Raw genomic sequence first — 12,306 nt, 5'->3', positions numbered from 1 at the left:
TTGCACGCTGTTAATTTCCATATATATCGTCATCTCAGTGCTTTGTTTATAAAAAAAGACAGCTAAACACACACAAAAAAAAAATGAGTAACTCATTCCAAAATGAATTCTCATCGCCAGTGCACATCAGTCATGTGATGAGAGAAAACAGGAGTGGTTTCGTGGGGTTCTGAGGAATGCCAGTGGGTAGTGCTCACACAACATCCTTCTGTGCATACTATTTACCCCTGGATTGCTTGAGGCTAATGTCTCAATAATTTTCCCTCCTTTTTTTGCAGGTCCTTCCCACAAAGGACTTGACTAATGATCCATGTACAAAATGAAGCATTTAAATTTATTCATTAATCATTCATCTCCAGCTCATTGAAAATGCTAAACTTCCACAAAATTAAGATTGAATATTGAAAAGTGATTGAGAGAGACAGCTCTCAGAGAAGATGGGGAAAAGGGGGGAATAAACAAAAAAAGAGAAAAAAGAGAGAAAAAAAGACAGTGTGTGAGGGAGGAACGGTATAGCTCAGCCAAGAGACTAGTTAGGACTATGCAGGTATACTATCCACAGGATAAGGTCAGCAGGGTTTTAGTAGGTGTAATTAGATCCTGGAATCTGGAGAAGCGTAGAATTTCTGTCAACACGGCCCCGTAATTATTCTCTTTTCCAATTAATGGTGACATAGATTAATTATCTGATGAGGCAAAGCCAATTGCAATCATTCACCCAGCTAAAATTAGATCATTCCTGACAGCAGCATGAAAGTCACCTGTTTCATTGTTATGGATTGGGCTGCAAGGAGCAGAGGGGGTGGAGAGAGTGAAGCATGCTGGGGTGTGGGGGGTGGGGGTATAAGTGAGTTGTCTGGCACACAGGTGAGTGTCCAATTACTCTGCTATCTGAACTGTAGGCATCGCCCTGTTTAATCCATCGTTGTCCATGCGCCTCTGTTCGTCTGCTGCGGCGGCAACAGCAGCATCATGACTGGTAGTTGAGTCATCTGTCAGCAAGTAGAGGAAGGCAGAGATGCGGGAGACTGCTCTCGAAAACTCCTCCTGTTAAAACAGGCAAGCAAATGGAATCAATGAGATCTCACTAATAAAGTACGAAGCAGAGGCAACGTGGCCAAGGCCAAAGCTGGCTGCAGCAGAGTGCTGGAGATGACTGCCACAGATGCTACAACCTCGCACTGTGCCTTCACAGCCACATCCTACTGAGAGCAGCCCCGGGCTCTGCTGTTTTTGTGAGAGCAGAGTGAGGGAGGGAACGAGACAGAAAGAAAGAAGAAAAAGAAAAGAGAAAGAGATGGCATGCACCACTCCTGGTGAACTGCGCATGTGGGGTCAGTGCACATCTGTTTTAAAAAACCTCAGCAACCAGTTTTTCTATTAAACTGCCTTGCACTGTCAACCAGCTTGGGAATCTGAGCTAGCCTAGCCATGCAGAAATTCTCTGACTAACAATTATATCAGAAACAAGATCTTGGATTACGGTCCCCCGAGAGCAGCACAGCGGGCATCCGCTCCAATTATTACCGGCCATTCACAACTCTCCACCCTGCTCTCTGTTGTTAGCAATTGTCAATTATGCTATCCCTGGTGTAAACTTGCATAACCCAGAAGTGAGTGCCCGATTTGGCAGCAGCATTATGAGATGACAGCCTCATGCTCTCCCTCTCTCTCTCCTCTGCACTACATCCCTCCACTCCACTTGAGCTAGTTGGAGGCAGTCATTTGTGCCTTAGGAAGACACAGTGACAAATCAGTGGCGCTAGTTTTGTGATGGGCGTTCCTCTCCAGTGGGCGTGTGGGCGTCTTTTTGCCTGTGCAACCCGACGAAGAATTCAGCTGCCTAAATAAAACCAGTGTTGATCAAAGCGTTTGAAATGCTGCGGGAGAAAGCGAATATACGCTAAGTCTGCTGGAGGCATCTGCTATGTTACTTCTTGTTACAGGCGCTCAGGCTCAAGATGTGAAGTTTCAAAAGTTGCTGATGCAGAAAAATTCTCTGAGACACTCTGATAAATAACCATCAAACAAATCCATCATGCATAACATATAACCTCCCAACTCCACATCCTTCTAGGCTTCAAGTACAATATTTGGAATGTAAACCATGTAAAGCATTACACTACAGTCTAGATAACAGGCTAGTCCTGCATTCCTCCATGACTAGTGTTACTCTACCCCATGTTCCTTCAAATGCAGCCTTGTAGGGCTGTTTTTCAGCTTAATTTGGCACTTTCCCTGCACAAACACCCCTAGCAAATAAGCTGAATCAGGTATGTATGAGCAAAAAAGATCACCAAACTGTGCTAGATCCCAGCCTTCTAGGACCAGCACTGACTAGCATCTCTTAAAAATAAAGCTGCCCAAAAGGGTTCTTTGAAGAAATGCCACAGAAGAACAACTTTTGGTTCCCTTAGGAATTTTTCAATGGATGGTTCCATAAAGAACCATGGTTATGAGGCTACCTTTATGACAACTGTAATCTCCTATTTCCCACCTAAAAGCTTTCATTCAATTTCAGCTGTTAGAGGTTTCGAAAAAAATGAACCTGCATAAAAAGCTTGTTCACATTTGTATAAAAGAGCTGTTTGGTTAGGGCTTCATTTATTTTAAAAGGGGATGTAGAGTATGGCAATTTCCCATTAATATAGTGCACATAAATGATATGAAAGCACGCAGTTTGACCAAAACATCTTGCACAGAATGGCTTAACTTTGCAATTATCCAAGTTTCTCAGTGGTTAGTGATCATGCACAAATATCATATACACAAACAGAAACTTAAAGGTCAAAAACAGGCTGTTCTATGTGCATTTCCATATTAAAACGACATCATGGATTAGCAACTCAAAGAAGTCACTTCTTTCTGAGTGGGAAATTTTTCCCATTTAGTGGTTGGAAACTTCCCAGTTCCCATTTGGTCATGAAAGCTATATACCAATCAAAGATTTTTCCTAGAACCTTATGTCCAAGCCAATAACTATTTAACAGCTTTTTCTTTTAAACAGCTGAGTAAGACTAACCTACGCTATTCTGGGTTTTCTGGACACTTGGGTGTTATTATGCTAACCTATAACTGCTACGGTAGCTGAGCAATGCTAAACTACTGAAAAGTAGTCCTTTAGAAGACATGTTTGTCTGCCAGTTATCATCACAGTCACTGTGGAGTTAATTGAATTAGTACCTTGGTCATTTTAGTCTTCTATTCTACAATCATACAACCTATGAGTGTTGAGAGGTATCATGCTAGTTAATGCATGCCATGCCAGGAACTGATCTTAAAGGTCCCATATCCTACATTTTACTTGTACTTTACCTTTTCTCATTGATGTACACTTATGATGATTCTGTGCATTATTTTATCAAAAACAGTCATAATAAATTTTTACATGATCGCTTTACAACCTTTCTTTATTTGTAAGAATTGTCTGTTTTTGTAACTGTGCATGGTAGACTGATCTCTGTAATTGACCCACTGTAATGACAGGCTTTTATGTATTGTGTCTCATTCAAAAATAGTCTGGGCTGAAACACTCCTGATAACTTCAGTGTGCTGTAGGCTGAACAGATAGATATATGTAAATGTTGTTTTTGTAGCTTAGTTTCTATTCATGGACTGCATGAACTGCCTGGAGTGAATGTTGTTTTGAGCCCCTAGTGGTTGAGTAGCATAAAAGCAAGGGGAGAAAAAGTTTACATTTTTCTCCATTAAAAGCATCAACTGATCCTTATATATGATTATAGAAAATATGATATGATTAATGAAAACATCACACTTTACCTAAAGATATATCACAAATATGCCTTTGCCTGGGAATCTATTTTTGTGTCTCTTACAAACAGAAATAAGTATTTCTTTCTTGGTCTAGTAATCCCAAGGCAGAAGCTGCTGTAAGAGCCCATGGTCACGTCATCGCCCTGGGTTCAGGCACGTGTAATATTTGGATCAGACAAATGGTTGATTCAAATTACAATACTGGCACCAAGCTCTGGTGCAAAGATGGCATCCTCCATTGTTTTCCTTCATGCACTGAGATTCTGCAGGCGCTGAAATTAACAGACCAAGACCAAGCCTCAAGTCTGAAATCTTGATGTGATCCTTGACTCTGAATTAACATTTAAATCTCACCATGATCATGTCTGCACTCTTTATAAATAAAGCATGAGTAAGACCTCACCTCAGATGAACAGATGTTGATTTTGATTTGTTTTTTTTTAAGGTTACATTAATGTGTTGCCAGATTACCTAAAATACAATACTTCACTACATTCAACCCAAACCAGCTTCCTGCTTCTGCTAAAGGTTAAATGGTAAACTGGGTGTAGTTCTAAGCTGTGCTGTCTTGTTTATATCAGCATGAAACAATGCTGAGTGAGTTAGTTATATGAAGTAGGGGTGACTGATAAATCAACCAATTTATTTGAGTTTAAAAAATACGACAAGAATGGACCATCCTATTTGACTATTCACGGTTGAACCGACATATTAGTCAGTAAAGCAGTGTTTAACTAAAACCATTAGAACCGGTTAAGTTTTTGACACATTAAATAGCTCTGGATGCTATTATTAGTTATTGATTTTTTATCTCCTTAAAAATTGGTATCTGCATCAACATCACAGTTCCATCATTCGGGCTCTACTTTGTAATGACGTTGCAGTACTAAAACATTCATAGAAACTGCCTTATGAGCTATAAAATCTGAGCTTGGCTATTCTTTATCACACTATAGCAGTACTGTACACCCTTACAACAGCTGAAGGATACAGTTTTGTAGCCTTAACCACTCTAAACCTCATGAAGTGGGTGAACTCAATGCCCTCACACAATATGACCTCCTGTTATGATAATAATGTGTGCTAGATACATGAATGGTAAACAAGACCACCCTAGACGAATTGGGTAAAGTATCTCTGTGCTACGGTGTATACTAGTTGTTAATAGTTGCCCTCTGTTATAGGCATGGAACAATGCTGTGTGAGTAGCTTCCATGCTTTCTAAGGTCATTGCTAGACTATGCAGGACCATGACAAAAGTGGGTTATAACAGAGAGAATGAGGATGCTCTAAGCTACTGTTCTACAGCAGTATTAGACCGCATGGCTACTGCAGTGTCGAGTAAGCTGTAGCTCTTTGCAGCGTTTAATCATTGGATTAAAAGAGTTCAGCTTGGTGTCTGGCCTGTTCTAAGTGTTCAGAGGTCACTCTTGTTTTGCAGTCAATGTAAGATCTTGCTATGCATACACTGAGCTGTGGTAGGCTAGACTTTTTCTGCACCAAGTCAATAGGCTAGCATAGCACAATTTGCAGAACCAAAATCTAAGCTACATTTTTCCCAACACTGGAATAAACCTGTATGCATTTTCATCACTGTCTTAAAACTGTCCTAGTGCAAACACTACACCAATGCTAAATGCTACTGCATTTAGTCATGTTAGCAAAATCAGCATGCTAAATGCTAGGTTTTGTCTTAGATTAAGTGAGTCTGTTCTGTGCCATGCAGTAATTTAGCAAGGCATCACTATACGCATTTAGTGCAGTACTACATATCACTGAGTACAGTATACCCTCCCTATATTAGACCTTTTACCAGTATTGCAGCAAGGTTAGCCCTGGATGTAGGGGCTAATTAGACCACAATAGGGGTCATCAAGACCATTTGATTTTGCAAGAATACCCAGACGCAGAAGTTGGCATAGACCAGATGACACAAGGCTATGTTTTTGTACCATAATGTAGTCCATTACTGCTAAACATAACACAAGTCATGTCACAACAACTCCAGCAAAGGTATTACTGACCATGTTACTGATGTTTTCTCAAAAATGATTGATGTTCTATGGTAGGCCTTTTACCATTATTGCAGCAACGTTACTCTCCACTATAGTTATTACAGTATTAAGTCAACTATGTGTGTGTGTCAGTGTGAGTGCATGTGCGTTGAGTTGGGCTGGGGGAGGAGATCTATGCTAAGCTGTGACAGAGTTGAGTAAGGCTGCTCCTTTGTCCTTCACACTTGGAGGATCCCTAAGAACTCCTCGCCTTCATGCTTCATTCCCCAGGCCGACTTCCTGAGCTGGCCTCCCTTGACTGAGCCAGAAACACAACACAGCTCACCTCATTACAGCGCCCACATCACACCCACTGCTGAGAATCCACATTTTCTGCATTAAATTTGCTAAAGACCATCATTTTGTTTTACAAACATTCAACCAGAAGCCGAATAATGCTGTTAATTTCCAACATTCGACTACCATGACTGACATTTTTTTTTTACGTAGCTGTCAACAATACAAAGTTTTGAGAGCGCACAGACCTCAGGGCTAAGATTTTTAATGAAATGTCAGTAAAATGGTCAGTAATATGCTTGCTGGAAATGGTCTATGCTATGACAACATCTGCTCAGAGTATTCCTGCAAAGTCAAAATGGACTTTCTGACACCATTTGAGGTTAGGTCAGATTCAGGTGACAGAAGACAGAATCCCCAAGTGAGCCCTTTCTATTGTGATCTAACAAGCCCCTACATCCATTTACCCATTATCATATGACTCAAATGGGATCTCTTACACTAAATCATCCTTAATTCCTCTGAGCAAAGTGGCCATTGTTGTGTATACACATTGCTTTAACACAAAAAGCTGCGTGTGTATGCGTATGTCTGTGTGCGTGTGTGTGCTAAACAGCCCATACCTGGAGGGCTTTCATTTTCTGGTTGTTCTGGTTGGAGAGGGCCTGGAAGCTGGCCAGCTCCGCCTGGCTGTAGACGCTGCGGTGTTTGAAGTATTTCAGCACGGCTTTGTGCATCCTCCTCTGCAACAATGAAAGCTGGGGAGGACAGAAAGAGCAAGGGAGAGAGGAGAGACAGAGAAGAAGGGAGAGAGAGAAAGAGGGAGAGAAAAAGAGAGAAAACTGGTAAGGCAGGAGAGGAAATTAATGGCAGTGTTCAAGAAGAATGATGGAGAGAAATAGAGAAAGCAGTCAATAGCCCATTCTGCAGTACACAGGCCTGACAGGAATTTCACAGTCTCCTGCTCTCCCTGCCCACTCATGTGCACTGGGCGGAATCCAGTCACATCTGGCTGCCAGGATGGGGGGTTAATTTTCTCTAAATGCTTCAGCGGTTTTGTTCTAGCTGAGGCAAACTCTGTGACTGCAAAGCTGATGAGTAAAATATTTCGACTTCAACCACTTTAACTTTTATACCAATGCCCTCAAGACATATTTTACACATACACAAAGAGTCATGAACCCCCTGCCGCAATTAGAAATTGTTCGGAGTCCACTGGAAGAAGACAATAAAACGGAGCGAGAGAGACCAAGACAAAGAGGGGAGGGGGGGGGGAGTGAGAGAGAGAGAGAAAGAGAAAGAGGAGACATGCTGCTCGCTTTCTCTTTTCGGCATACTTGTCTCGTAAAAAAAGGGTTTCAATTCTGAAGGATGCTGTGGCTTGCTTCGCCCCATCTCTTCTCTCTTCCTTTAAGCTTATCATTGCTTGGCAATGTGTTCCTCAGAGCATGAAAGAACTAACGAGAATTAGCTCAGCCATCAACTGCTGAAGGAGAAGAAAAAAATGGATTTTATTCCTCATGGAACAGTATGTTAAAATGTCTAAACTAGTTTCAATATATTATAACTATATTTAAAAGAGGTAAAAAAAGGTATACTCTCAAAAAGTACTCTCAGAATAGATTGTTGCCATGTACGCAAGATGCTTCAGAGATCAACAAAGACAGTGGTGTTCCTTCTCTTAACTACCTCAACAGCACTTGCAGATATATGTATGTCATAGTGTGATTACTGTTTAATGATTATTCAGTTCTTCCATTTTTATTTTCTCTAGACACCTGATTTGGCTACTTCACATCCTAAAACTGCACTAAGAGCTTACCTTCTTTTCATTTTTGACTTTCTGTAATATACTGTATGGCACATGCGATTACCATGTGTTGGCTCAGGAGTGGGGTGCAGATTATGGGCGCTAATTTGTCCTTGGTTTCACTCCTGTCTTTTTGAATCCTGTTTGAATCCTGGCAATGCAACCAAAAAAGTCAGTAATTGTCAGTGCATTATCAGCTATATATAATAAGAATAAAACCATGGGTTGCCAATTTCATCTAAATCATGTTAAGGATGAGTCAGAATTTTGATATGCAAATTCGCTTCTCTTTAATTTTACACACTCTTATATTTAGAACCACGGGATGCCTGAACTCTATACACTACCAGAAGGAAATGAAGAGCCTGTGTCTGATGTTTTGTTTTGAGTTTCATATCTGTTTAGTCCAAAGAAGGAAACACAGAAATTCTACTACAGCCAGCTAAAGCCTACCACACTCCAGAGAAGTGCTGCACTGTGTTGGCAGAGGGTCTCTGCAGATAGTACTAAGTGTTGCTATAACACATAAGAAACATCACAGATGATCACTGATAAAGCTCATTTTACTCTATTCATATATATCTATATATATTTTATTTTGAAATTTAAAGCTTTTGACTAAACAATACAATAACAATACAAAACACCAGCCCACCAATTCCACCAAACCCTACCCATAACCCAGACACTGACTATATAATGATTTAAAAAAAGAAAAAGAAGAAAAAACAAAAAAGACAAGCAAGGTCCCGTGTCCCAAACCAAGTTAAAATGTCTACATGCTCCTGGGTCACAGCTACACAACCTCTTCATTGTAATAACATAAAATCTCTCTGATAACCAATGTTTGAAACGTTAATTTCCAGCTCAGAAGAATAACCTTTTACTCGCAACCATGCCAGCCATTAAGGCTTGTTATTGAACATATGGAAGGGTGAATCTGATTATTCACAGATCACAATGATATTTCTATGTTAAGGACTTGACACCTTCCTGGTCACTGTCTGGCAGCATCTGGTGTACTGTATTACTGAAAGTTTGAATATTTTCTTAATAAAGCCTTTTAAATTCAAATATCAAATCTAAAACAATTTATTGGTCAAGACCTAGTTGTGGTGTGTGTTTGCATGTGGGATCTTTGTTTCAGGATAAAATCTTGTAAGAAAACAAGAGAAAAAACTAACAACCAATTTATATGAATACATAGAGGCAGTTACATATATCTAATACAAATGTATTACCTAATCTTCATGTGTGTGTGTGTGTGGGGGGGTCTTAATGCATTATTATGATAAACTGATAAACTGGTACTGAAGTCTAAACATAAATGTCTCTAGCCTTCTGTCCCTGAGGTCCATTGGCAACAACCGGCCCTGTTCTCTGACCACTGCTCTCTGTACATGCCCATGAATGTGTATGTGTGCTTAGATCACTATGATATGCAAAACTGTATGAGCCCCTAAAATGAATCCTGTCTTCTGCTTCTTTACATTTCTCTGCATCTTCTTCTATTTCTCCAGTGTCAAATGCAGTAAGTAGTTCCAAGGCCTCCTAATCATTATGTGTGTGTATATATATATATATATGAGCATTGTATTGTATTATATACTCTTTAGCAGCATCTGTATTTATCAAAAAGGTGTAACAACACCACTACAGGGCTAAAAACGCTTATCGATTTGCCAATAATACACATCCGAATGTTTGAATATCAGATATTCATTCACCATCTCCTCATATGGCTGCCTATAGCATACTGCATGTCTCTCACAGCATTTATGTGCATCAAACATGCCCTCTCAAAAAGTGGCAAAAACTGGAATCTTTAGTTTGAAAATAAACAACAAACTGTAAAAGGCTGAATACTGAGTAAAAGAAAATCAGGCTTTGATCATGAGCGTGGAGAATCCCATCCACAGGATTTGCCTTTTGCATGCATTTCTCACTTGATAACATTCATGTAGTTAGATGAGGAGTTGTAGAAGTATTAGCCTTTTGGGGAACAAACAGTGTGTTTTGCTTTTTGCCAGAGTTGTACACTCTGCTGTTGGTGGAAGGATAACACTGATAATACTACTGAATTCATACAGTATGCTGTTATTCTGTAGCAACATAAACGGCACAAACATTTGGATTTATGACATGAAAAACATAAGATGTAACAGTGTAGAAAGAATATACAAAAACCATAGGAAGCAAGTAAATTTTTTCCATAACAGGCTGCATTTTGACAATACATAATAATTAAATCGCCCACAAATACTGAAAAAAGGAACAAATGAATGCATTTTGTTCAGGGCTGATCAGAATACTGCAGACACTGCAGAATACCATTTTCAATGAGAAGGTGAGATTTAGCCATTTTAAGGGCTTTAAGAGTTTAGTTCCAAATCACATTATAGACCGCTTTCAAGAATTTTCTTTTTTTTTTCCACTGGAATACATAGAGGAGTGGGCTTTGCACATACAAAACATATAAATTCTATATTATGATTAATATTATCTTCATTAGTGAAATAAAAATGAGTTTTCTGTTACATGTCAGCTGTTATCCTTTTCAAAAAATTGTTATATCCAAAAATGTTATAAATGATAAAGCAATTTGAAATTAAGCTCCTCATTTATACTTAGAGTAAAGGTGGCACTGACTTTAGCATTACTGTAAATAAACATCTACATAAACAACTTTGCATTGATATATATTATGATGCAGTAATGTGCACAAGTTTCAGTGTTGTGTAGCAAATTTTCTTTTTTTTTTGTCCATTTCTCCTTTATGCAGTTTAGAAAGAAGAAAAAGAAATTTGCAAGGCAGCTAAGGTGTGTTTGTGTGAATGTTAGTGTCTTTTTGAAGGGGAAGATAAAGTCAGTGACACCACTGGAAACCTATTGTTGGGAGGACACAACTGTAACTGATTGGTTTTTAAGATTGGAAGTATAGAAGAGTAAAAGTGGCAGTAGAGTGCACAAAAGACTGGAAATTAAATACAACTAGATTTGACACTATACTTTGTGTCATAGGCTTTTGTGTGTGATTTTCTGTTTCCTACATTTTGGACACTGAAAAATGAGGAAAAATTTACACTTGATGGTTGCTTTGAGTGGAAATTAAATAAACAGAAGGGCGGTGCCTGACTTTTGCACAGTACTGTATATAGTATGGTAGCAAATATCCATGTCATGTCATATCTTTTTTGCACAAACATCCCCACTTTTCATTAGACTGCCTGCAAACACATCATCCAGATGTAATATATACAAATAGCTAAATCGTTAACAAAGTGAAGCCGCTATTACAAATATCATCTGTCTAATTCTTTGCTGATGGATGCACATCATATTAACATTTGTGGAATGTTTCAGAGCGATAAACTGATTTTACAGTGTTCATATCCATTGCACTGCTGTTTCCATGCTCCTCCAGGTGAAGAATGCACACACATATACACACATAAACATTAGAGAGTGGCTGTCACACTCCTACACAAGGCTTATCTCATCATGTTTAGATTACTGCAGCGGTCTCCTTGCTGGCTGCCCAACTAAAACCAGCCAGCACTGACAGCCTGTGTGGCAAGAGACCAGATCTACCACTCTTCTCCATAAATCTCTTCTAGGGATGCACTAATACCAATAACAGATTCTCTTTAATGTTTTGTATTTTACAGGTTAACATTGTAATTCATAAATGCAGCTAAATGAGCATAAATCTGCAGTCACGTTACAAAATTGGGTAAAACTAGCATTAAGACCTAACCCTAGTTCTAATGCTAAATCTACCCTCAAGTTCAATCTGAAAACCTAATCCTAACCCTAATGCTGGTCCAAATCCCAACGCTAACACTGTTGAGAAAAAACAGTTTCACCAGATAGTCTGCAGATAATCTAGGGGGGTTGGCTATTCAAATAAAATGGAACAAAAAACTACAATTCATGCTGCTTTTCATAATAGGCATAACTAAAGCTTGATCAGAGGATTGGCAATGAAAAATTCATCAGTTTTGCTGCAATTAGTAGGATAGCTGAGGTGCAAACCATAAAGAGTAAAATACTCCAAAAGTGAAGAGCTATACAATAAGTTAATGAAATTTAAAATTTTGTCAGTCAGAAAGAATGTAGAATATCAGTCTTATACATTGCTAAAATTTGCTAAACAATCTCAGTGCTATTACTACTGCTATATTGCTACTAAGGAGTGCCCCTTCAGAAGTCAATGCAACTAAAGGTGTTGTACTATTAAGCAGTGGAAAAGGTACACAGAAATGGTATTTAAGTAAAAGTATGAGTATTTTCTTAAAATCTTACTCTATTAAAAGTGGACATATGTTGCCAAAAATATACGTGACTTCAAGTAAAAACTATCAATATTTTAACATACAATTGTATAAAAGTAAAAACAAAATGTTTAAACAAATAATTCTAAACTTTTCT

At 38.9% G+C, this 12,306-nt stretch overlaps 1 protein-coding gene across 1 annotated transcript in view; it reads right to left on the bottom strand.

Annotated features, from left to right (window-relative positions):
• Window positions 1–313: 313 nt before the first annotated feature.
• The window catches only part of LOC118822859 (coiled-coil domain-containing protein 178), a 57,853-nt gene continuing 45,860 nt past the window's right edge, over window positions 314–12,306 (bottom strand). The window contains exons 19-20 of the mRNA XM_036592177.1: window positions 6,689–6,823; window positions 314–1,047 (exon numbers count right to left, since the gene is read on the bottom strand). Of these exons, the coding sequence (XP_036448070.1) occupies window positions 880–1,047; window positions 6,689–6,823 (303 nt within the window). The 3' untranslated portion in view covers window positions 314–879. The remainder of the gene's footprint in view (window positions 1,048–6,688; window positions 6,824–12,306) is intronic.

This window comes from Colossoma macropomum, unplaced genomic scaffold (assembly GCF_904425465.1).
Source record: "Colossoma macropomum unplaced genomic scaffold, Colossoma_macropomum, whole genome shotgun sequence".
In the NCBI taxonomy this organism is placed as follows: domain Eukaryota; kingdom Metazoa; phylum Chordata; class Actinopteri; order Characiformes; family Serrasalmidae; genus Colossoma; species Colossoma macropomum.
Note: the sequence above shows the minus strand (reverse complement) of the source record. Positions and strands in the feature narration are given on the sequence as shown.